The sequence below is a fragment of the Mustelus asterias genome, chromosome 1 (genome assembly GCF_964213995.1).
Source record: "Mustelus asterias chromosome 1, sMusAst1.hap1.1, whole genome shotgun sequence".
In the NCBI taxonomy this organism is placed as follows: domain Eukaryota; kingdom Metazoa; phylum Chordata; class Chondrichthyes; order Carcharhiniformes; family Triakidae; genus Mustelus; species Mustelus asterias.
Window position 1 is genome coordinate 88688837 of NC_135801.1, and position 24768 is coordinate 88713604.

Here is a 24768-nt window from a genome sequence, read left to right on the forward strand (position 1 = left end):
CTTCAAGCCTGCTCCACCATTCAATACGATCATAGCTGAACTGACTGTAACTTCCCACGCATATGGAATGGCCACCTTGGTCAACTCAAATGCCTCCATCTCAGGATTCAAATATCTGGAGTTCCTCATTCCTGCTTTGCCCTTACCTAGTTGTTGTGGCCTCTTTTCTCTTACAGGTAGATGGGAAGAGTGAGTCTCCAAAGCTTGGTGAAGGGGACCCATTTTGGCTAGCCTAACCTCAGACCTATGATGGGTCCACCCTTATGTCTCTTTCACATGTCCACTATCACAAAACTTGGAGGAAGCTGGCACTGAGATACAGATGCCTACCACACATATGCAGCCACACCTCCTGAGGTATCACCTGTAGGGGACAAGTGTATGCAGGGCCATCTTTATAATCCCCTCCAAGTTATTGACCCTTCATTTCTAGCCCACCCTGGAATCCCAGCATGCATACCGTTAACTTGTCTAACCTGTACAGGATCATTCACACTCTTCCTGCAGTGAATCTAGTCTCTTTACTGAACCTTATGGCTGCATACTTCAGTTGTGACTTCCATCCAGCCTGTCTTGGTTAGGTGGACATGTTTCTTCCTTCCATCAGCTGGGAGCAAGACCTCCCGACTTTCCTAAACAGTTTGGAAGAGGGAATGCAGGGAGTTATCACTGAACCGTGAGGTTATCATACGTGTGCTCTGCAACATCCCTTGTTTTTCACAATATGGGTCTTGTTTCTCAGAATGCTTACTGTGGTCCTCAAGGTGCTGGGGGTTGGTTTTGAATTTGCAGTATTCAGATCCACACTCAGAGATGCCCTTCTCAGAGCTGAGGTGTACTGCTGTGAAATTCTCTTGTCACTATGCACATGTCAGAGAAGCAGTGAAAGGGTATATTTGCTTTGCAGGCTGCGCCCCCACATAGCAATCAGCTGCCACTGGGACTACGATCCTGATTTCCTCCCCATCACATGACTGAATGGCACATCTGCCTGTTAATTGGCTGTCTGCTTCATCACAGTGTTTGTGCACCCACTTCAGAGTCCGCTGTCGGGACCAGAATCACCAAGATTAAATTCTGCCATAGGGTCTCCTTGATTATGATTGTTTATGTATTCCAAAGATGTTAGAATATTTTCACATCAAAGTAGCTTGGGATATTGCCAAAAGTTCAACTGAAAAGTGTAAAACCATAATCTCAGAAAAGTACAACATCTTCTGAAAAACAAAACATTATTCCCTTTTTCCTTGAAAGAAACCCTTATTTACACAAAAACATCTTCCAAGAAATGATTTTCACGTAAAAGAGGCCAGCTAGTGTGAGCAGTATTATACATTTAAACTTGACGGCATCTCCTTTTATCTTAGTCATTGACATAACTTTACATGTTTTGTCTTTTTTAATGAGAACATAGATACAGAACAAAATATATATTTCAAGAATTTTTGGTATTCCAATTTTCCTGCTGCTTTTTGTGCACTGTGGTTTGCTTATTATGCAGGACACATTTAACTATATATTTTTTATTTGTCAAATAAAATCATGCAGTTAGCCATTGAACCATACAAGGATTTATTTCCATGTAGTATTTTAAATTAAAGTTCAAAGGTTCAAGTTTGTTTGGGGATGTTGGCACTCTTTAAAACAGCTATGTGATTGGAAAGAAAACAGACAATGCCAAAAAGGAAGAAAAAGCAAACATTATTAGGTGTGATTTTCCATTCCCTCCTCCATGCAGGATCTTCCAGTCCTGTTGAAGTGAACAGAGATTTGAATGGTTCACCATGGTGGAGCCAGAAAATTCCAGCCAAAGTCAGTGAGAAAGTAACTAGGTAATAACACGTCTCTCTGATAACCGTTGAAGATCACACACTGCTACATGAGGTAGATGCAAAGAAAATGCATTCCAGGCCATTCTCCTGAGAGTATGCAGGTGCATCGCACTTGGTATGTTGTAGTGCCCGGCTCAATGTTGTCTACAGTACCGGCAAGACACGGAAACAAATGCAGAAAATGACACAAGTTAAGGAATCTGTCAAGGTAAGGTTACCACCGCGTTACATATTGAGCCAAAATTCTATGCCAGCAAGTATTGCCGATCAAACTATTTCACATTTGCACACCAAGCATTCGCATAACTTTAAAGCTCTAGTACTGCTTCTGCAGGATAGAGTTGAGGTACCATGTACAGCGGAAAGCATTGCCACATTCACATTTATCATGAACTTCTCAGAACAAACAAAATGAAATACAAATCATTTGTATGCTTACTTATAATACTTATCAGGTACTCACTTAACTTGCAGAATCTCAAGATGAACATTCTGGAGCAAGGAGGGGGCAGAGAAAGGTGAAGCAATGAAGACCTCCCCAAGCTCAAGCTTAATAGTATCCTGTCCTTTTTCTCTTTCACTTCCACAGAAGCATGCAAACAGCCACATAAGCATCACATTGAATTTCAATTTTAATTATAGATATTTTGGCAATGAGATTAACTTATTTGAAATAAATGGTTTTGCGCCAGTTTTAGCAACACTGTGGCTGGAACTTTACTGCCCCGCTCGCCACGGGAATCGTAGCAGGTGAGGGGCAGAGCATGGGAAGGTCCATTGACCTCGGACAGGGTTTTACGATTTCAGGACGAGCAAGGCCGTAAAATCCCGCCCAATATCAAAACTAGGTTTGAAGGTATGTTTAAGGAGCCAATGTTTTTTTCTGTTATTTTGGTTCTGTGAGAACTACTTGTTAGTACAGCTACTGAGGGGAGTTGGTTAACTCAGCTGGCTGGACAGCTGGTTAGTGATGCAGAGTGATCCCAACAGTGTGGGTTCAATTTCCGTATTGGCTGAGGTTATTCACGAAGACCTATCTTCTCAACCTTGCCCCTTGCCTAAGGTGTGGCCATCCTCAGGTTAAATCACCACCAGTCAAGGTAAGGGGGGCAAGGTTCAATACGGATATGCGGGGGACGTATTTTACACAGAGGGTGGTGGGGGCCTGGAATGCACTACCAAGCAAGGTGGTTGTGGCAGACACGCTAGGATCATTTAAGACTTATTTAGATAGCTACATGAACAGACTGGGAATAGAGGGATACAAACGGATGGTCTAGTTAGGAACACATGATCGGTGCAGGCTCGAAGGGCCTGTTCCTGTGCTGTATTGTTCTTTGTTCAGTCAGCCCTCCCCAGGAAAGGGGAGAGCAGCCCATGGTCATCTGAGACTATGGTGCCTTTACCTTTACTACTATTGAGCCAGAGCAAGGCAGCACCACACAGGATCCTGAATTAGTCGAGCCAAAGTTTCTAATTGTCAGCTGAGGCAGAGCATACAGGTGAAGCGAAGGAAATTATGGCGGAGCAGGAACACACTGGTCAGTAGCGACATCAGTGTCATCCAGGATGCTCTGCATTCATGAGCACTCTATCATTTTGGTGATCTGATAGCTCAGGGAAGGTGATATTATGTTCCCTACAGGCCTGATGCACCTGTAGACAGCCAATCAATTGTTGTGGCATATGTCACAAGTGGTGGCTTGGGAGGATTTGGTGATCTGAAAACTTAACACTGTAATAATCATCACATTCACAGAAAAAGCATTTTGTCTGGTTCACTCAGATTATTTTGTGAATGGGAGACAAGATAGATTGTTCTCCTCCCACAAGTTTGGGTCAGCAAATACCCCTGGTAAGGACAGTTTGTGTACATAATGCGTGAAGTACAGTCACAGCTGGCCTCTCAACCAATACTTTTCCTCATTAATATCTAAGAGTGCCATTGGAACCCCAGTTGGTAGTGATTCTAGGTCAAGGGTCACTGTGTCACATAGGCTGTGTCACATAGGCCACACAGTGGAGTGAGCAGGGAGTAGAGTGTGAGCTGTAAGGGCTTTGGCTCACTGGGCTTCGGGGGAAAGGGCGAAGCAGGGTACGTTTTTTTTTCTTTTCCATTTCTATAAGGAAAAGGGTAGTTATGAATGATAGGCCAGTTTGTTGCTTTCTGTGTGGGATGTGGGAGTTCCCGGAAACACCTAGAGGTTCACATTTGCACCAGTTGCGTGGGACTGCAGCTCCTGAGGGACCGCATCAGGGAACTGGAGCAGCGGCTTGATGACCTTAGTCTAGTCAGGGAGAATGAGAGACAAATAGACATGAGTTATAGGCAAGTAGTTACACCGGGGCGTCAGGGGGAAGACACGTGGGTCACAGTTAGGAGGAGTAAAGGTCATAAGAGTAATGTACCAGAGAGTATTCCAATGGCTGTCTCTCATAGTAGGAAGGGCTCGGCGACAGGTGTGAGAGGGGAGGGGAGTGAGCAATTAGTGGTGGGGTCACCTGTGGTTGTCCCACTCCAAAACAGGTATATTGTTTTGGATAGTGGGGAGGAGGATGACTCTTCAGGGGTAAGCCACAGTGACCAGGTCACTGGCACACAGTCAGGCTCTGTGGCCGAAAGGAAAGAGAGGGATTAGGAGAGCAATAGTGGTGGGGGATGCGTCGGTTAGAGGCACGGACAGGCGATTCTGTGGGTGCGAACAGGACTCCAGGATGGTAGTCTGCCTACCTGGTGCTGGGGTACTGGATGTCTCCGAGCGGATATGAGGCATATTAAAAGGGAGGATAAAGAAACGGATGTCATTGTACACATTGGTGCAAATAATGTAGATAGGAAGAACAGGGGGATCCTACAAGCGCAATTCAGGGAGTTGGGAAATAGGCTAAAAAGTAGGGCCTCCAGAGTGGCAATCTCTGGGTTGCTCCCAATGCCTAGGGCCAGTGAGGCTAGGAATAGGGAGATAGTACAATTGAACGCTTGGCTAAAGGACTGGTCCAGGAGGGAGGGCTTCATATTCCTGGATCACTGGGAAGTTTTCAAGAGAGGAGGGCACCTGAACAAGAAGGACGGGTCACAACTAAATTGGAAGGGCACGAATATCCTGGCTGGGAGTTTTGCTAGTGCAGTTCGGGTGGTTTAAACTAATATGGCAGGGGGGTGGGGATCAAAAAATTAGGTCTACAAGTGTAGAGGCTGGGGACGAGCTTGGGGCTGGGACAAGGCTGGCAAAGAAGAAGCGCACTCTGGGGGAGGATGACCTCACTGGGCCTGGAGGTCTGGAGTGCATCTACTTCAATGCAAGGAGCGTAGCAGGTAAGACAGACGAACTTAGGGCCTTAATGCTTACGAGGAATTTGGATGTGGTTGCGGTGACTGAGACTTGGTTGAAAGAGGGACAGGACTGGCAACTGAATATTCCGGGGTACAAGTGTTTTAGGCAAGACAGAGGAGGGGCCAAAAGAGGTGGGGGAGTAGCAGTATTAGTTAGAGAGCATATTACAGCAGTGCAGAGGGAGGACAATTCAGAGGGGTCGTGTAACGAGTCACTGTGGGTGGAGCTCAGAAACAGGAAGGGCGCAGTCACTATGTTGGGGGTATACTACAGGTCTCCCAACAGCCCAAGGGAAGTGGAAGAATGGATATGTCAGGAGATAATGGATAGGTGCAGGAAAAATAGGATTGTTGTAGTGGGAGACTTCAATTTCCCTGGTATCGACTGGAAATCACGTAGGGCTGGGAGTCTGAATGGGGAGGAATTTGTAAAATGTGTACAGGAAGGTTCTTTGGAACAATATGTAGATAGTCCGACTAGAGAGGGGGTTATACTGGATCTAGTACTGGGGAATGAGCCCCGGCCAGGTCTTCAAAGTTTCGGTAGGGGAACATGTGGCAAATAGTGACCACAATTCTGTTAGCTTTAGGATAGTGATGGAAAAGGATGAGTGGTGTCCCAAGGGTAAGGTGTTGGATTGGGGGAAGGCTAACTTTAGTGGGATTAGGCAGAAATTGGCAGCTCTTGATTGGGAGAGGCTGTTTGAGGGTAAATCCACATTTGGCATGTGGGAGTCTTTTAAGGAACAGTTGTTAGGGCTGCAGGATAGGCATGTGCCTGTAAAAAAGGAAAGGGTAGGATTCGAGAACCGTGGATAACCAGGGAAATTGAGGGATTGGTCAAAAAGAAAAGAGTGGCGTACGTTAGGTCTAGGCAGCTAAAATCGGAGGGAACTCGGGAGGAATACAAAGAAAGTAGGAAAGAACTCAAACGAGGAATTAGAAGGGCAAAAAGGGGTCACGAAATGTCCTTGGCAGACAGGATTAAGGAGAATCCCAAGGCATTTTATTCATACGTTAGGAACAAAAGGGTTGTCAGGGAAAAAATCGGACCTCTCAGGGACAAAAGTGGGGAATTATGCTGAGAGCCCAAAGAAGTAGGGGAGATCCTAAATGAATACTTTGCATCGGTATTCACAAAGGAGAGGGATGTGTTGACTGGGAGTGTCTCGGAGGGGAGTGTTGACCCGTTAGAGAAAATCTCCATTACAAGGGAGGAAGTGTTAGGTTTTTTAGGGAATATAAAGACTGACAAATCCCCAGGGCCTGATGGAATCTATCCCAGGCTGCTCAGGGAGACGAGAGATGAAATCGCTGGGCCTCTGACGCAAATCTTTGTCTCGTCACTGGACACAGGTGAGGTCCCAGAGAATTGGAGGATAGCTAATGTGGTCCCATTATTTAAGAAGGGTAGGAAGAATAACCCGGGAAATTATAGGCCGGTGAGCTTGACATCTGTGGTCGGGAAGTTGTTGGAGAGGATTCATAGAGATAGGATGTATGCGCATTTAGAAAGGAATAAACTCATTAACGATAGTCAGCATGGTTTTGTGAGAGGGAGGTCATGCCTCACTAACCTGGTGGAGTTTTTTGAAGAAGTGACTCGAATGGTTGATGAGGGAAGGGCCGTGGATGTCGTCTATATGGACTTTAGTAAAGCGTTTGACAAAGTCCCTCATGGTAGGATGGTGCAAAAGGTTGGATCTCATGGGATAAAGGGGGAGGTGGCTAGATGGGTGGAGAACTGGCTTGGTCACAGAAGACAGAGGGTGGTAGTGGAAGGGTCTTTTTCTGGCTGGATGCCTGTGACTAGTGGTGTTCCGCAGGGCTCTGTATTGGGACCTCTGCTGTTTGTGATTTATATAAACGATCTGGAAGAAGGTGTAACTGGGGTTATCAGTAAGTTTGCGGACGACACGAAAATGGCTGGACTTGCAGATAGTGAGGAACATTGTCAGAGGCTACAGAAGGATATAGATAGGCTGGAAATTTGGGCAAAGAAATGGCAGATGGAGTTCAATCCAGATAAATGCAAAGTGATGCATTTTGGTAGAACTAACGTAGGGGGGAGCTGTACGGTAAATGGCAGAACCATAAAGGGTGTAGATACGCAGAGGGACCTGGGTGTGCGAGTCCACAGATCCTTGAAGGTGACGTCACAGGTGGAGAAGATAGTGAATAAGGCATATGGCATGCTTGCCTTTGTAGGACGGGGCATAGAGTATAAAAGTTGGGGTCTGGTGTTGCAGTTGTATAGAACGTTGGTTCGGCCGCATTTGGAATACTGCGCCCAGTTCTGGTCGCCACACTACCAGAAGGACGTGGAGGCTTTGGAGAGAGTGCAGAGGAGGTTTACCAGGATGTTGCCTGGTATGGAAGGGCTTAGTTATGAGGAGAGATTGGGTAAACTGGGGTTGTTCTCACTGGAAAGACGGAGGATGAGGGGTGACCTAATAGAGGTGTATAAAATTATGAAAGGCATAGATAGGGTGAATAGTGGGAAGCTTTTTCCCAGATCGGTGGTGACGTTCACGAGGGGTCATAGGTTCAAGGTGAGGGGGGGAGGTTTAACACGGATATCAGAAGGACGTATTTTACACAGAGGGTGGTGGGGGCCTGGAATGCGCTGCCGGGCAAGGTGTGGAGGCAGACACACTGGGAACGTTTAAGACTTATCGAGATAGCCACATGAACGGAGTGGGAATGGAGGGATACAAAAGAGTGGTCTAGTTTGGACCAGGGAGTGGAGCGGGCTTGGAGGGCCGAAGGGCCTGTTCCTGTGCTGTATTGTTCTTTGTTGTTCTTTGCTAGTATTTCTCATTATTCACTTAAATTACAATTGGTCCTTTTACAAGCAATGCAAACTCTTAGAAGTCCTTTTCAAACGTTGTTAAAATCAATTACAAATTTTGCAGACATTTTAAAAAGAGCACAAATTTCCTTTACTGTACTGGTTCCAGGCCATAGATTGTCACACAAATGCATTGCCTTGCACCCCATGCAGACACAGAGAGAACGTGAAGACTCCACATAGACAGTGACCCAAGCTGGGAATCGTACCTGGGTCCCTGGCAGTGTGAGGCACTGTGCCACCATTCCCCCACTTTAATATGAAGTAGAATCCATGTAAATTAAACATGCACCAACTGGCAAATTGTGGTCAATATGGTCTATAAATTACAGATGGAATAGCAGATTATGGTCAGTAAGAACTATAAATTACACATGGAATAGCAGACACAATAAAGGCTATCCCATGAGATTACAAATATTCATATCACTCCCTGCCAGATGCAATCTCCCAGTCTTTCCAACTGGGTCTCTGGAACATAGGAACTCTAACTTTTATCACTTAATGGATTTGGCCCTTCAGTAGCCTGCAAAGATAGCTCCACTCCATCTGTGTTCCCAGAGACAGTCGCAACCCAACAAGTACACTTTTGCAGAACAAAGATTCACAACAATTTTGATGGCACAGATTCTCCAGACACTCCTTTATCTCACTCTTTCAATAAACCCCCTTGTTAAACCATCTGGTTGGCTCTATCCAAATGGAAGCATAGCCACATAATGTTCCAATTCATAATCACTGCACTAATTCTGTCTTCAGTTTTCTGCCCTTTTCAACAGTATTACACCCACAGCTCTTGTAAATGCACCTTCTCTGTTCTTCCACTGCTTCAGCTCTCCTCTGTCTGCAGTTCTCCTTTGTGTCTACCAAACACATCACTTTTGAATGTTAACTTCCTTCCAGTTGGTAGTGATTCTAGGTCAAGGGTCACTGTGTCACATAGACTAGTATTTCTCATTATTCACTTAAATTACAATTGGTCCCTTTACAATTAAGGTAACCTCTTAGAAGTCCTTTTCAAACATTCTTAAAATCATTGACAAATTTTACAGACATTTTAAAACGAGCACAAATTTCCTTTACTGTACTGGTTCCAGGTCATAGATTGTCACACAAATGCATTACCTTGCACACCATTATATTTAGATTCCTTATCCCCTGTGATCTGTTGGGAGAGGCAAATAAACAGACAAAACCTTAAGGTCAATTTAGAGGAAAAAATCAGAAAGTTCCTCTCAGAAACATTTAGACATTTAAACTAATTGAGGAGGTCACTCTGGCCCAGAATAATGGCATTTGCTACCTACCGTGTGTACCAGGTAATCTTTGCCTCAGCAAGAAACATGTCCAGTTTTAAATTGAGAGCATTCAACAAGTCAGCTTCCACCACAACCTGTTCCAGAGGTCTACAGTTCTCTGGAAAAAGAACCACTTCCTTACATCTAACCTAATTCTGGCCTTATATAACTCAAAACTGTAACGGTTGGTCTTCCATAACTAATTTAGTTAGAACAAACCGTCTGCTCAAACACAATCTACTCCCTTCAGCATCTTATAAAACTCAATTATATCACCAGTAAGTTTATGCCTCTCAAACAAAAAAGTTAAGGCAGGCATTAAAGCTGGCAGAGACTCTGGGTTAAAGATCGCTGCCTCATTTTTTTTACTGCTGCCAGCAAAATTGAGCAAAAAGCAACAGAAAGTGAAAGGTTTCATATTTAGTTTTCTTATTGGCAAGTTGTTATTTATAATATAGATTCCAACCATAGATGTCAAACTAACAACCCGTAATTCCCTGAATTATATTTGGTTTCTCCAAGCACCCGATACTACTCCCATATTTAACAACTAAAAAAAAGTAAATGCTTCCGTTTATTTCATCTTAATTTTCTTAAGTCTTCTTAGTGGTGTCACATCTCTTGTTGCCAGAAATCTTAACAACGTAAACATTGAGGCTGGGTGGAATACAATCCATAAGTGGCCGATTATTGGTCACTTAAGGGCCTCAATTGGTGTTAGGGCATAAAATCATAAAATCGCTGCGAGGTTGGGGCAGGCTGGAACCCAGAAGGGTTCCTTCTATTTCACACACCCCCTACCGCCTAGAAACCTACTGGTAAGGGAGCATGAAATTCAGGCCTATCTTTTTAGATAGTGGGTTTTCCATCTCTACCCATAGGCAACTATTCTAACTGTCTTCTTTTTCTTTCCATAGGTCATCAAAGGCCTATGGGGGCGGAGGAAATAAAGAGTGGGGGAAGGCAGGAAACTTCTGGAGGAACTGAAAAACAGGAAACCTGACATTGTTGTGCAACTTGTCCCCACTGAGATGCCAGGTGATGGGGCAATGGAAACCAGACTAACCCCACCTTGAAGTTACCACCAGTGTGTCAGTTCCAGCACAAGCAAGTGCTGTTGAGCTTTCCAAAACAGGCTCAGGGATTAGGGAGCCACTTGAGGATAGAGATATCTATTATAAGTCCATCACAGTGCACTATCTCATTTGATGGCTCTAAGCCTGAAGACATGCTGGCTGGTGGTCTATCAAAAGAACATGAGGACTCTGAATTCCATACCAATAACGCGAACCTTTTCATAGATTGGCCTCTGGGTCAGCTGTCACGCTGATCAACAACATCAGAGAGGCAATGTCCTCTTTTAGGTTAAGAGGTGCACAAAGCAATGCAATAGGCAGCAGCTGCATTGGGGCTTCAGCAGCTGTGGGTAACATTGATGAAAGCTCAGATTTTTGCTCATGTTTTTGGGTAACAGACTGGAGAATGCCATGAATAGTGCTTTCCAGTTTCTTACTAAGGCTTTGTAGAATCTGGCAGCATTCATCATGCCAGTCTCAAGTTGATGATTAAATCTCAGATCAACACTGCTGTGGAAGAGCTGTAGGTGCTGCGGCCACATCTTCATGTGGGAGCACACCAGCCTGGGACCCGGCCTTCCAACAGCAAGCATGCTGCTGCCTGGATATGGCAGCCTATACAAGGCAGCTTTGGATCTTTCTCCTGGAAAGCAGCCAACAGCAGCCTTAATTATGGAGCATGAACTGCACATAGACTATATCATCTCAACCATGCTCAACCTTTGCAGTCCCAATATTACTACAACATGACACGATAGAGCAGCTAGCTAAAGGACTTATCTAGGCACTGGGGCTAAGCCGGAATTTTGATTCATTTCTCTGTCTTAGGGTGTGTGTGTGTGTTTTGACTTTAAACTGTTAATTGCTGCCAAATAAAATCTTTATTTAAATGTCAAAGTTTGGCACAGTTGTAACATTTTCTGAAGTTTACATGAGTTTAACTTGCGTTGCCAATGATTCCTAACTTTGTTCAATGTTAATGTTCATTAAAGATTTATCATTGCAAATAATTCTTTGAATTTCTAAAAGGAACCTAACATTATCATAAAAGACTGTAATTAAACTTCATTTCTCAGGGTTTAGTTAAGGTTTATTGAAGTTTAAGCATTTGCTCAAATGTCTAAGTAGACTTTAACTCTTTCAAGAAACATTTGTTATCTGTTATAATTTGTAGATAGAGTTTACCTGCTAATGGCATCTTAAACAGTGTTTGAAGTTAATGAAAATTATGCCTGACCGTTCTTCTGCTCTGACCACTGTGGGGGACCTTCATTGCGTAAATATTTGTGCTATAATCTGCCCTCTGACTCCTCTACCCTTTTGAAGTGACCCCTCCTATCATGGAATCATAGAATCATTCAATCCCTCCAGTGCAGAAGGAGGCCATTTAGATCATCGAGCCTGAACCGACACAATCCCACCCAGGCCCTATCCCAATAAACTCATGTATTTACCCTGATAGTCCCCCTGACACTAAGGGGCAAATTAGCATGACCAATCAACCTAATCCGGACATCTTTGGACTATGGGAGGGACCATCTGACGAAGGAGCAGTGCTCCGAAAGCTAATGGCATTTGCTACCAAATAAACCTGTTGGACTTTAACTTGGTGTTGTTAAAACTCTTACTGTGTTTACCCCAGTCCAACGCTGGCATCTCCACACTATGGGAGGGAACCAGAGCACCCGGAAGAAATCCATGCAGACACAGGGAGAATGTTAAAACTCCACACAGTAACCCGAGGCTGGAATTGAACCCGGGTCCCTGGTGCTGTGAGGCACAAGTGCCATCATGTCACCCCTCCTGTGTGTGTTTAGGCCTAGCCAAGAATTGGATATATCAGGAAAATATAATTTGGCCCAGATTTTCATGGGGATTTACAGTATTGTAATGGTGCATTTACAGAATAGGGATCCTTGAACAGAACAAAACATGTTGGGCATATATGAATTAAGCCACTAATTATGCCATTCCATATTTTCCTGACACTTTTGTGTTTCTCCATTATCCTTGCCAAAAATAGTTACAAAGTAATTATCATAGCTCTGCTTTCATTAACTCTCAAATCCTGAACCTTCCAAACCCTGGTCCTCAGTCAATGCAACACTGGTTGTAGTATGTCTAATGGGACCAGGCATATCAGACTATGAACAACCATAAGTGTAAGGGCTGACTTGTGGCCTTGAATCCAAAGAAAAGGTGAACAAAATAACTTAAATGAAATACTCTCACAAAGTGTTACAATCTTTAACTTTCTACAAAAGGATGGAGTGGACGGTGGGAGGAGGATACCAGGCCCCCACACAACTGCAGTAATTGCCACTTTACTGATTTTGCAGGTAGGTGGGCATTTTGGTCCAAGTAGCATGAGTACCCACCAATGTCTTGTTAGATAGGGAACCATCTCCTGATCCTGGTAATCAACGCTTTCCACCCAGCTAATCATTTAGCTATTGGTACAGACTGCCACGGTATGTGTGTGTTTGTATGTATATGTGTGCGTGTGCAGTTTGGTGACAAGCTACTTTTTTTCAAAAGGGACAGTGGGCAAAAAGTATTGGTGGCTTAGGTGGAAGGGCACTGTGCAATGTCATTAAGTGTTCCAGGAGTTCTTAGTTGTTGTTCATTTGAATCCCTTATAGGATTGCTCCTGAGGTTTCAGGGTGAGGGACAGCTGTTTCATTGCATCTTGTGGTCATGGTATCATCTCTTCTTCCTGTTCCAAAATATCTGGTTGCTATTCTGGCTGCTGCATTTGGACACCTTGGACTGAAGGAAATTATGTAGCTTGCAATGATTTTGACTTGGTTTATTATTGCCGCATGTATTTACAGTGAAAAGTATTGTTTCTTGTGCACTATACAAAGCATACCATTCATAGAGAAGGAAACGAGAGAGTGCAGAATATAGTGTTACAGTCATAGCTAGGGTGTAGAGAAAGATCAACTTAATGGGAGGTAGGCCCATTCAAAAGTCTGATGGCAGCAGGGAAGAAGCTGTTCTTGAGTCGGTTGGTATGTGACCTCAGACGTTTGTATCTTTTGCCCGGGGGAAGAAGGTGGAAGAAACTATATCCGGGGTGCTTGAGATCCTTAATCATGCTGGCTGCTTTGCCAAGACAATGGGAAATGTAGACAGAGTCGATGGATGGGAGGCTGGTTTGCGTGATGGATTGTAGCTTCTTGCAGTCTTGGGCAGAGCGGGAGCCATACCAAGCTGTGATACAACCAGAAAGAATGCTTTCAGATTCCAGAAAGAATGTTTTCTATGGTGCATCTGTACAAGTTGGTGAGAGTCAAAGCTGACATGCCAAATTTCCTTAGTCTTCTGAGAAAGTAGAGGGGTTGGTGGGCTTTCTTAACTATAGTGTCAGCATGGGGGGGACCAGGACAGGTTGTTGGAGATCTGGACACCTAAAACCTTGAAGCTTTCATTCATTTCTACTTCGTCCCCATTGATATAGATGGGGCATGTTCTCCACTACGCTTCCTGAAGTCAAAGGCAATCTCCTTTGCTTTGTTGACATTGAGTGGGCCAACACAAAATGAGAGACATACACCAAAATATACTGCAAGGCTCCGCCAGATACTGTCAAGGCATTTGAACCAGAGCTTCACATTTTTATGCTATGCTCAATGGTGACCCTTGTGGTTACACAAACTTGATAAACCATTCGTCAGGAGGGCATCTTGGGAACTGCACAGGGTTCATCTATCATAGAAGAAATGGGTACCTATCTGCTCATTGGCTTTTTCTTCATAATACAGAGTAATGCACGATTACCTCATTATGAAAGTGGTACCTAGGGTATCTATTATTCATGTGTATTATTTGGTAAGGTGGTTGCATACAAATGCGGTGTCAAGAAAATGGAACCCATTGCAAGTCATGCAAGATTCTGCATTAATACAGGAATCCTGAATGGTAATATGGGTCCTGGAGACTTGGGGAAACTAACCAATGTGTAAAAACCCGTTATAGAAAGTTAGCGGCTCTTCTGGATGTATAAATTGAGGGCAAACAGTAGCTTGGCATTCCACGTCTTCCACTGTTATGCAGCAAAGCATGCTTGAAGTGGGAGCAACTTTATAAAATAGGCGTCCTCTACAATCATCCATTGTCCAGTCACAACCCTTGAATTGCAGAGTAGTGCCATCACTTGGGAAAGAAAACTTTGCAACCTCTACCTACCATCAACATCTACAGCTGATCATTCTAAAAATGGAATTCCCTAGGGAATTTGCCAATACCTGCAATGATTGACAATGAAAAGCAGGAGCAATAAAGGGAGAAGGGTCCAGCTGCACTGAAACTATCTGTTCCCTATCCATCTGTACTTGGGCATGAGAAGTTACTGACTGCATTGCAGCTGTTGGAACCTGACCAGGGAGTAGTGTATCGAGGGGCTTCATTTCCCTAAGGAGGTAATCCAAGAGCTTTGTGACATGTTGCAATACAGGCAGAGTGGTTTATCCCTTAAGTAATTTTCTTACCTGCCTATTACCAATTTGAAGACGAATCTTTAGAATCAAATATTCATAGCAGTGTGTAAAACTGAATAAGGAAAAACAACAGCTTGTGCCATTCTGAGCCTGATTACAGCTCAGTTCCTCAGCCAGAGAGAAAAAAGAAATCAACATCAGAGGGGCAATACAGTTGAGAGTTCAATTACTGTCGTCAGTTTAACAAGTATTTTAACATTAAAACTTAACATTTTTTATATTGAGGGCATCAATCTCAAATGAATGGCAAGCATCTTCAATTTAAACTATTGTTAGGTTTAAATTGAGCCCTATATCTTTGAGTGTGGGTGGTTTGTGGTCAGATTTTTATTAATGCTTCCTGTCAATGTAGGGCCCAATTCTCCCCAAAAAATTCTAAGTGCTGAATTGACAGGAAAACTGGTGTAAATCACGAATGTTTTTTTCAATGGGAGTTCAGACTCGAATCACCCACACTCTGTGCATTGCAGAAGTCACAATCGCGAATATCATTAACAGCTCAGGGGTGGGGCCTATTCACACCAGAGTCTGACAGTTCCGGGCCTCTGCTCATGCGCAGTGGTCTCGATCTGTCAGCCTCCCGTTTGCTGGCCAGCTTGATCACTAGCCAGCCTGCGACCCCTGCAGTGCTGACTCCCAGCCCCCTGCCACGGCTTGATCGCAGTCCCCACGACTATTCCCGGCCCAGCCCTGACCCCCCCACTATACCAGAGCATCCGGATCTCCAGCCACCCCCAACCCCACAGCAGTGATGACACCCCCCAGCCCTCCTCTATCGCTGGCCTCCCTCCAGCCCCAACCGATCCCCATGCAGAGGGTCAGTGGAACCCCCCTCCCCACCTCCACTGATCGCCCCTGAGCCCTGCCCACTCCCTTGGAATTGCCCGATGCCTGATGGGGAGGGGGGAGAGACTATGTTCCAAACCTTCCCCAGCTCTAGCGACTCACTCTGCGCGATCCCTAGTGTCCCACTGAGTTGTTTTCTGGGATCCAGCAGTGCGGCACGGTAGCACGGTGGTTAGCACTACTGCTTCACAGCTCCAGGGACCTGGGTTCAATTCCTGGCTTGGGTCACTGTCTGTGTGGAGTTTGCACATTCTCCTCGTGTCTGCGTGGGTTTCCTCCGGATGCTCCGGTTTCCTCCCACACTCCAAAGACATGATTGGCTATGCTAAAAATTGCCCCTTAGTGTCCTGAGATGTGTATGTTAGAGGAATTAGCGGGTAAATATGTAGGGATATGGGGGTAGGGCCTGGGTGGGATTATGGTCGGTGCAGACTCGATGGGCCAAATGGCCTCTTTCTGCACTGTAGGGTTTCTATGATTTTCTAGTGATTCTCGGCTGGACTGTGGCTCAATACTGGCAGCAGCCATTGCTCCTGGTAGTCCTGCTGGCAATGGAGAGCTGCTGGCCTCAGATTGGCCAACCACTCTTGTCAATGTGTCAATGCATCAGCAAGTGCACACTTTGGCAACTATATTGTTAAGGCAATAACTTTATCAAAGACAGGCGATGGTGATGGCTCAATCTTCAAAAGAGTATAAATGGACACAGCTAGAAAAGTTGGCATGAGGGAAAAACATAAAAAGTTTGTACCTCTGATGAGCTGAATAAACTTGCTGAAGTACAAGGCAAGCTACTGTATTATACCTCCATCATGTACTAACATTTGATGTTAACAGTTCTTGGGGGTATGATTTCCACACCACTGGGACTTGATTGCATGGAAGACCTGCCATTGGCCAGTTAAGTGCCTTAGGGCATTTAAATATCTTTAGGCTTCCCACCGGTTGTCCAACTTGTGCGATTGACCCCTGTCATTAGAACCAAATCCTGGGCACTTTTGAATGCCAAGGGAAGATGGTGAGATTCTCTCTTGTTGAAAATGGTCATTGCCAGGCAATTGTGTAGCATAAATGTTATTTGTCATTTATCAGTCCAAGCCCTAATGTTCGTATGCCTTGCTGCATGTGCCACTTCAGTATGGGATGATGGGAAAAATTCTGAACAATATGCAATCATCAGCAAACATTCCACTTCTGACCTAATGTTGGAGGGAAGGTCATTGACGAAGTAGCTGAAGATGGACCCAGGACACTACCTTGAGGAACTCTTGCAGTGATATCCTGACTGAGATGATTGCCTCAACCATCTCCCTTTGTGCTAGGTATGCCTAACCAGCAGTTTCCCACTTCCCCCTGATTCCCATTGACTTCAATTTTGCTGGGTCCCTTTGGTGTCATACTTGGTCAAATGCTGCCTTGATCTCAAGAGTACTCTTAGCTCACCTCTAGAATTCAGCTCTTTTGTCCCTGTTTGGACTAAAGCTATAATGGGGCTTGGAGGTGAGTGGCCCCTGCAGAACCCAAACTAATCATTGTTGAGCAAGCTCTTACTAAGTGCTGCTTGAAAGGACTTTCAATCACTTTGATGACTGAGGGTAAACTGATGGGATGGTAATTTATCGGATTGGATTTATTGTTTTTTGTTGGCAGGACATATTTGGGCCATTTGCCACTTTGTCAGTTAAATGCAGAGGTGAAAGTGAGCCAATAAGTTCCAGTACACCATACCAGTAAGAAAGTGGCCAAGGGTATGGAGAGGAAATGCAGAGACATGGGGAGGGAGAATGTCAAGCAGCAATTGGAGAGAGATAATCTTCTTGTTGCCTCTGCCCAGCCTCACATCCCTCCCTCACTTCCTGCAGTCTCATGCTTCTGTGGATTGCCTGGCGATGCCACCTTGGTTTCTAGCATCGACTTCTGCATGCTGGCTATGGGGAGGGACATGTGTCCCACATACTGCCTCTGATGGTTGGGTGCAAGCGCCAGCATATGGAGTGTGAGTACCTCACGTGCTCAGGGGGATTTAGCATAAGGGCTTATAAAAAAAGGCACTGAAACTCACATCAGTCATTTATGGGTGAGGGGAGAGCAGGAGGCTCAAGTTGGCCCACAGTGAGGGGGAGGGGCCAGTGTTATAGATAGAGGTGGCATTATCGGACGATTGGCAGAAAGTGGGAGGCTGCGGGAGGAAGATGGAAGAGTGAGGCTGGGAAGAGATAGTTAACAGTGCATGAGAGAGAGAAAATAATTCTTAATTAATTTAAACCTTTGAGGTCAAATACTGAGCGATTGGAGCTGAAAGAATAATTGAGCAGAACTATTACTATAAATGACTTAGAGGAATACTTTAAAGTGTCTGAGAGAGATAAACAAGAGCAGAGACTAAAATTACTTCATATTATTTAATAAGTCGTTAGTTATAAATTAAAGTGACATTTTGCTGCAACTGTTTAAAGTAAAAATTCATAAATTATGTTGAAAATTGTATATTTGATAAATTGATGAGAAAAAGAATAATCCAGTTCATAACTTGTATTTCTGATTTTTAAAATAGGAAATTAGCTTGGAATATTTTTGTACTATGAAAATTTAAAAAGAATAGATTGTATTTCGATTTTTATAAGGTAAGTTCAGTTCATTGTATTTAATAATGTAGAAATTTATCTTGAGGCACTGCATAATGAGAACAAGGAGTGTAGAGAGGTTAGCTGTATGGGCCAATGTGGGAGTTTCTATAAGTTTGTTCAGGCTTATATTCCAATTTTAAAGTTTTATTTTAGAGGGCTCCATGAAGTCAAGTGTCTGGGAGTGGAGGCAGGAAGGGGGTTCTCATACAACAGTACCTGAAAGAAATTTAAGTTACTTTTCACCCCTGGGTAGATGCCTGTGTTGCAGCTGCAATGAAACAGCTTGGCTGGAGTGTGGCTAGTTCTGAAACATAAGTTACCAGGATTACAGCCAGCATGTTGTCAGGATCCATAGCCTTTATCATATCCAGTACCTTCAGCCACTTTCTGAAATTACGCAGAGTGAACGAAATTGTTTGAAGACTGGCATCTATGATGCTGGGGACTACAAGAGGATGCAAGGATGATCATCTATTTGGCACTTCTGGATGAAGATAGTTGCAAATGCTTCAGGCTAGTCTTTTGGGCAGATGGCAGGGCTCTCCCACCTTTGAAGATGGAAACACTTGTGTAGCCACCTCTTCCGTTTAGTTGTTTGATTGTCCATTCTTGACTGGATTTGGCAAGACTTCAGAGATTTGACCTGATATGGGATTGCTTAGCTTCTGCCAAAACAGGACATGGACATCTACAAATGCCAAGAGTAGAACATGGACCTCTAAATCTTGTTGTTGACCTGACCAAGGCCTTTGACACAGTCAGGCACAAAGATTTTTGAAAGATAAAGGAGGAATTCCGTTGTCTGAGAAATGCATCACAATAGTTTGACAGCTCCATGATGGCATGCTCACGTGTGTTCTGGTTGATGGTGAGTCTTCTGACCCATTCTCAGTCATTATTGAATTAAAGAGGGCTGCGGGCTAATGCCAACCTCTTCAGTAGATCTTTCACCATCATGCTCACCCATGCCTTTTATGTTGGTGACGCTGTCATTGAAATCAGATATGGCATCCATGTGAAACTATTCAATCTGAGATGACTCCAGGCAAATACCAAGGTCTGCAAGGACACATATGATTTCTTGTTTGCCAATAACTGTGTACTAGCTGCCGGTTCAAGTAGGACATGCAATGCGGCACGGAATTGAGCTCCAATGCATGTGACTCTCATTGGACTGGGGTAAGCACAGTAAGAAGTCTCACAACACCAGGTTAAAGTCCAACAAGTTTATTTGGTAGCACAAGCTTTCGGAGCGCTGCCCCTTCATCAGGTGAGCGAGCTTCATCACCTGATGAAGGGGCAGCGCTCCGAAAGCTTGTGCTACCAAATAAACCTGTTGGACTTTAACCTGGTGTTGTGAGACTTCTTACTATATGAATGACAACATACATGCAAAAATTGCCAGATCAGGTGTAGCCTTTGGCAGACTTCAAACTGTGTCTAGGAAAGAAGAGTAATCCTGCCTACTAAACTGAAAACTTGTTGAGCAATTGTCCTGTCCCCTCTGCTCTATGCATGTGAGACGTGGACCATGAATTAGTGCCATGTCAAGAAGCTCAAGCACTTTCATTTTAGTTGCCTTCACAAGCTTCTGAAATCAGATGACAGGACAAAATATCAGACACGGAGTGTTCACCTGAACTGACATACTAATCACCCATACTATATTGAGACAGTCATAACTGAGTTGGGCTGGACAGGTAACCAGAATGCCTGACACTCATTTACCAATGCTAATTGTCTATAGAGTTTGAGTCTGGCATGTGCTTTCATAGCAGTCAAAGGAAGCACTACAGGGACATTCTGAAAGCTCCACTTAGGTGTTTGCCCAGGATCTCTGCACCAAAATAAAAATGGTGCAGCCTCCTTTGAAAGCCAGTATATATCAGAGGCAGAGGGAAATCACAAGGTGAGGAAATCCTGAGCTAGCAACTCGTTCAAAACTCAATGGTGTGCTGAATCCTGTCTTGTTTGCAGCAGAACCTTCCTAATACACAAAACAGCCTTAACTTACCCACTAGAACCCTACCAGGCACCCCAAATGATGAATGTGGTCATCTTCAGCTTGAAGGATGAACAAGAGGATGCAGTAATCCTGCGTAGTAGCTTCACTAGGAGGACACCTCATTTTTAAATATGCCTGCTGCTGCTCCTGAAATGCTCTCCTGTACTTATCATTGAACGACAATTGTCCTCTGACATGTTTGCAATGGCAGAATGAGGAACATGACAGGCCACAAGGTACTCCTGACACAGATGCAACGACCCATTATGAATTGAGCCAAAATGGTGGATTAAATCTGCATCCTCCTAGTACACCATGCATGTTACTATTCCACTGTGTCATATAACCACCCTGTAAAGTTTACTTGCATTTCTGATATCAGGCAATGAAACCTGCTCTTGAAGAATGAAAAAAGAAAACAGATTTTAGAATGTTTATTGAAAAGCACCATGTTTTATTTTCTACCACCTGGTAGAAAAATTCCCACTCCTCCCAGAAAATCATGAACAATCATAATATGATTTATACTTAAATTAATAATTATTTCCATTCCTTGGAAGGTATTGCTTAATTATAAAATAAGTTATCTATAGTTTCGGCAACACACCCTCAAACTGATCTTGGCAGCCTTCTGTCAGTCAGCTATTCCTATAAAAGCAAATAGTGAGATTATTTCATCTATCCTTAATTAACATCATATTTTGAAAATAGAGTAATTGCAGTTTTACAGTATATCATGAGAATATCCACTGATCACATTAGATGGATTTTGATCTAGTGCTTGTACCCAATTTCAGTAACTTACCCAAATCTAAGACAAAAAAGGTTGCAGGAAAGTTACATATTCCAAGTCACAAGATTACAGCCAGTCCTCAGAGATGTGACACAATTTGTTCCTGGAAATGATGTCGTGAGTCAAAATGTCATAAATTGGAACCAATTTTCCAATAGGAAAGTTAAAAATGGGGGATTGATTCCATCATCAGGTATCATTTTTATCAGCCTATTGCAACCTTGTTTCCCATGGGTTTTAGACATTCATCCGATGATTTTAAACTTCTGCTGGAAGCCTCCTCGAGATGTGGCAGACTTCGTCTTAGTCCAAGCTTGATTGGCACACCCAGGGGTTAGCACGCCAAAATTATTCACCCCAAACCTGCTTTCCGGGCTGTAGCTTGGCCAGGCATATGCTATTGGCAGGCCACAGCAACCATTCTTTGTTGGTGACCGCATGTCAATCTGACCTTCCAATCTGGATTATAGCCTGGTGAGTGAAGGGTGCAGGGTGCCCAGTCTTTTGGCAGGAGGTTTTACAACTTTCCCGGGCACGTTCGGGGTCAACGACCCAATACTGTACTACTGGATGCTGGATTTTTTGACTCTGCTTCAGACAAGGCTGCATGGAAGAATATATGATGTGGAGATGCCGGCGTTGGACTGAACACACCAGGTACCAAATAAACCTGTTGGACTTTAACCTGGTGTTGTGAGACTTCTTACTGTAAGAATATAAGCAGTGGTGTATATGTCTAATAAAAACATTAAAGGTGGGCTGGCGTGGAGTCATAAGGTCAGAGTCAATATCATAAATTCAAAACAGTGTCAACTTATAAGATAAAAGCGAATTACTGCAGATGCTGTAACTGAAAAAAAATAGAAAATGCTGGAAAATCTCAGCAGGTATGACATTATCTGCGAAGAGAGAATAGAGTCAACGTTTCCAGTCATTATGACATTTCCAAAAGCTTATCCAGACTCGAAACATTAGCTCTATTCTCTCTCCACAGATGTTGTTAGAACTGCTGAGACTTTCCAGCATTTTCTGTTTTTGTGTCAATTGATAAGCACCATAAGTGCTATTTATCATAATTTGAGCATTGTAAAGTCGAGGACTGCCTGCATTTAATTGAATTGAAAATATGGACATGCATTGTAGAAAACAAAGCCCTGGTTTATTTTAAACTCGATGTGGAGATGCCGGCGTTGGACTGGGGTAAACACAGCAAGAAGTCTCACAACACCAGGTGTTAACCTGGTGTTGTGAGACTTCTTACTTATTTTAAACTCCACACACACTCAAAACTATCCAGTCTAAAGCTTGACAGGTGATAGCACTCGTGGCAACCCCTACATGAAGAAAAAAAGATTGCTTTGTAGATCTAACAAATCAACTAGTTTTTTGGGCAGCCATAGAATCATATATATCTCTATGTCCCAAAATACCCACAACAAGCACATATATAAAACATTATTACTGAGCTCTCTGTATACATTTACATGAAGTACAATAAATGATGTGTGTCCATCTTTAACATTGGCACGGCCACACCATACACAACCAGTTGCTCCTGCCGGCTCCCCCCCCCCGGCACACAGACGGTTAAACCTCCCCGTTGATTTGTTTTCCCACGGCGCGAGGGGAGTGCGTGCCGCTCGCACGTGATGCTGACGTCAATGCAAATTCAACGCGAGGCCTCCAGAAACAGCCGAACCGGAAACATAACTGCGCGTGACGTCTCTCCCCCGGCTGCCCGAGGAAATAAAGCGCACGGGGCAGTGAGGAGGGGGAGAGCCTGCAAACAGCCGTGCACGCGGAATGGGGTGGGGGGGTCAAGTGGGTGCACTGGAAACGGTTAATATGTGATGGGGTGTCCCGGCGAAAAATAAAGCCGCAGTGCCGGGTGCAAGCCGCTCCTGGCGGTGTTAGACCGGACTAGGTGCATCCACACACACACATACATACACGGTAAATGGGTGATTAAAGGCCGGCGGCGATCACGCCGACCTCCGCCCCCCCCCCCCCCGGTGGGCGGGGGAGGGGGTGTTTACCGATGAGCCAAGCCGGTGTTGGCGGCGGTCCGTCCTGTTGATCCCCCCGCCCCGGGCTGGGACTGGCGGCGCCGCCTCCTCCTCCGCCTCTTTGTTCCCCCCTCCCCTCAGTTAGTTCCCCTCCCCTGCCCTGCCCCACACGCCACTCACTCCTATTATGCAGGATGATGACCTTCTGATGCCGGACAGGGTGACAGGCATCAGCATCATCACTGCTACCGCCGCCGTGCCGGCTCCAGCTTCTGGCAGCAGCCGCCCCCCGCGATCGGCACCACAACACCGCGGCTCCGGCAGCCGGGAGGAGGAGGAGGTAGACGCCGCTGTCGCCGCCGCCGCCCAGTGTCCGGACATCCTGACCAAACGGAGTCCTCCTCCTCCTCCTCCTCCTCAGCAGCAGCAGCTCCGAGGCCGCCCCCAGCCTGCCAGCCCCGGGGGGGAGGAGGAGGAGGAGGGAGGCGGGGACAGGGACAGGCTCTCCTCCGCCGATGCCGCTCTGAAGTTTGCGGAGAGCAGCCAGCACCGCGGCGGCCACAGGCTGATGGAGTCTCCCGGTAATATGACGGCGGCTAATGGCGGCGGGGGGATCGGGATGTTACCGGGACTCGGCGCCGGCTTTCAGCAGCAGCAGCTCCACCATCACCAGGACACCGGCCCCGGAGGAGGAGGCTCCGCCGGCGGCGGCAGCAGCAGCGGCGGCAGCAGTAACGGCTCCTCTCCGTCTCCGGTGGCCGCCCTCACCGGCTTCGGCACCGCCTGGTCCCCGGCTCCCGCCGCCCCGGTCAGCACTCCGCCCGGCTCCGGAGCTGCCGCTGCCAACACCGCGGGACTGTCGGCCGGCGGCCCGGGACTCTGCCCGGTGCCCAGCCCCGCCGAAGACAGCTTCTTCCACGGCATCCCGTCCATTAACGGCACGGTCCTCTTCCAGAGCTTCGCTGCGAACGCGGCCGGGATGAGCCAGGGTTACGGAGGCGGCGGCGGCGGCACCTTCTCCCCTTTACCTCAGCAGCAGCAACAGCAGAGCCGGCGGTCTCCTGTCGGCCTTCACCACCATCATCACCCCCAGCACCACCAGGCCGCCTTCCCTCACCAGAGAAACACCTACAACCACCATCAGGTAAGGGCACGGAGCTCAGCCTGGCTACCCTCCCTCACCCTGTCCCCCGGACAGTGCCCGGCTCCCTGCCCCCGCTGTCAGCCCGGCTGCCGGCGCGGGTCAATGTCCAGGACAGTGTCTACGTGCTGTTATCTCTAAATTAGCTTCATATTTTATTTGGATTCCTATTTAAAATAATCTCTTTTTATAACCCCCCCCAAATCATCCCAGGTCAGGGTGAATCTTCCTGCCAAGGGAAGGTGCCGGCGAGAGACACCGGCTTCCCCCTCCTGTGGAGAGCCGGGGCTCTGGGGTACATTTTCCCTTTCCATGTTTTTTAAAATTCTGGTGCAGAGTGCGAGTTGTCAACGCCTAGAGATGATATGCGAGAAAAAAAATCCCTCCGATCTCTCTGGCGTTCTGCAACCACACCTTAGTTGAAGTTGAGATGAACTGATTCCGAATTGTTATCCAA

The 24768-nt window shown here is 45.5% G+C and overlaps 1 protein-coding gene across 2 annotated transcripts in view; it reads left to right on the forward strand.

The window, feature by feature from the left end:
* Positions 1 to 20796: 20796 nt before the first annotated feature.
* LOC144495098 (cytoplasmic polyadenylation element-binding protein 2-like) overlaps positions 20797 to 24768 on the forward strand; it is a 117684-nt gene continuing 113712 nt past the window's right edge. For both annotated transcript variants that reach the window (XM_078214985.1, XM_078214993.1), the window contains exon 1: positions 20797 to 24314. In XM_078214985.1, coding sequence (XP_078071111.1) covers positions 23358 to 24314 — 957 coding nt within the window. In that variant the 5' untranslated portion in view covers positions 20797 to 23357. The remainder of the gene's footprint in view (positions 24315 to 24768) is intronic.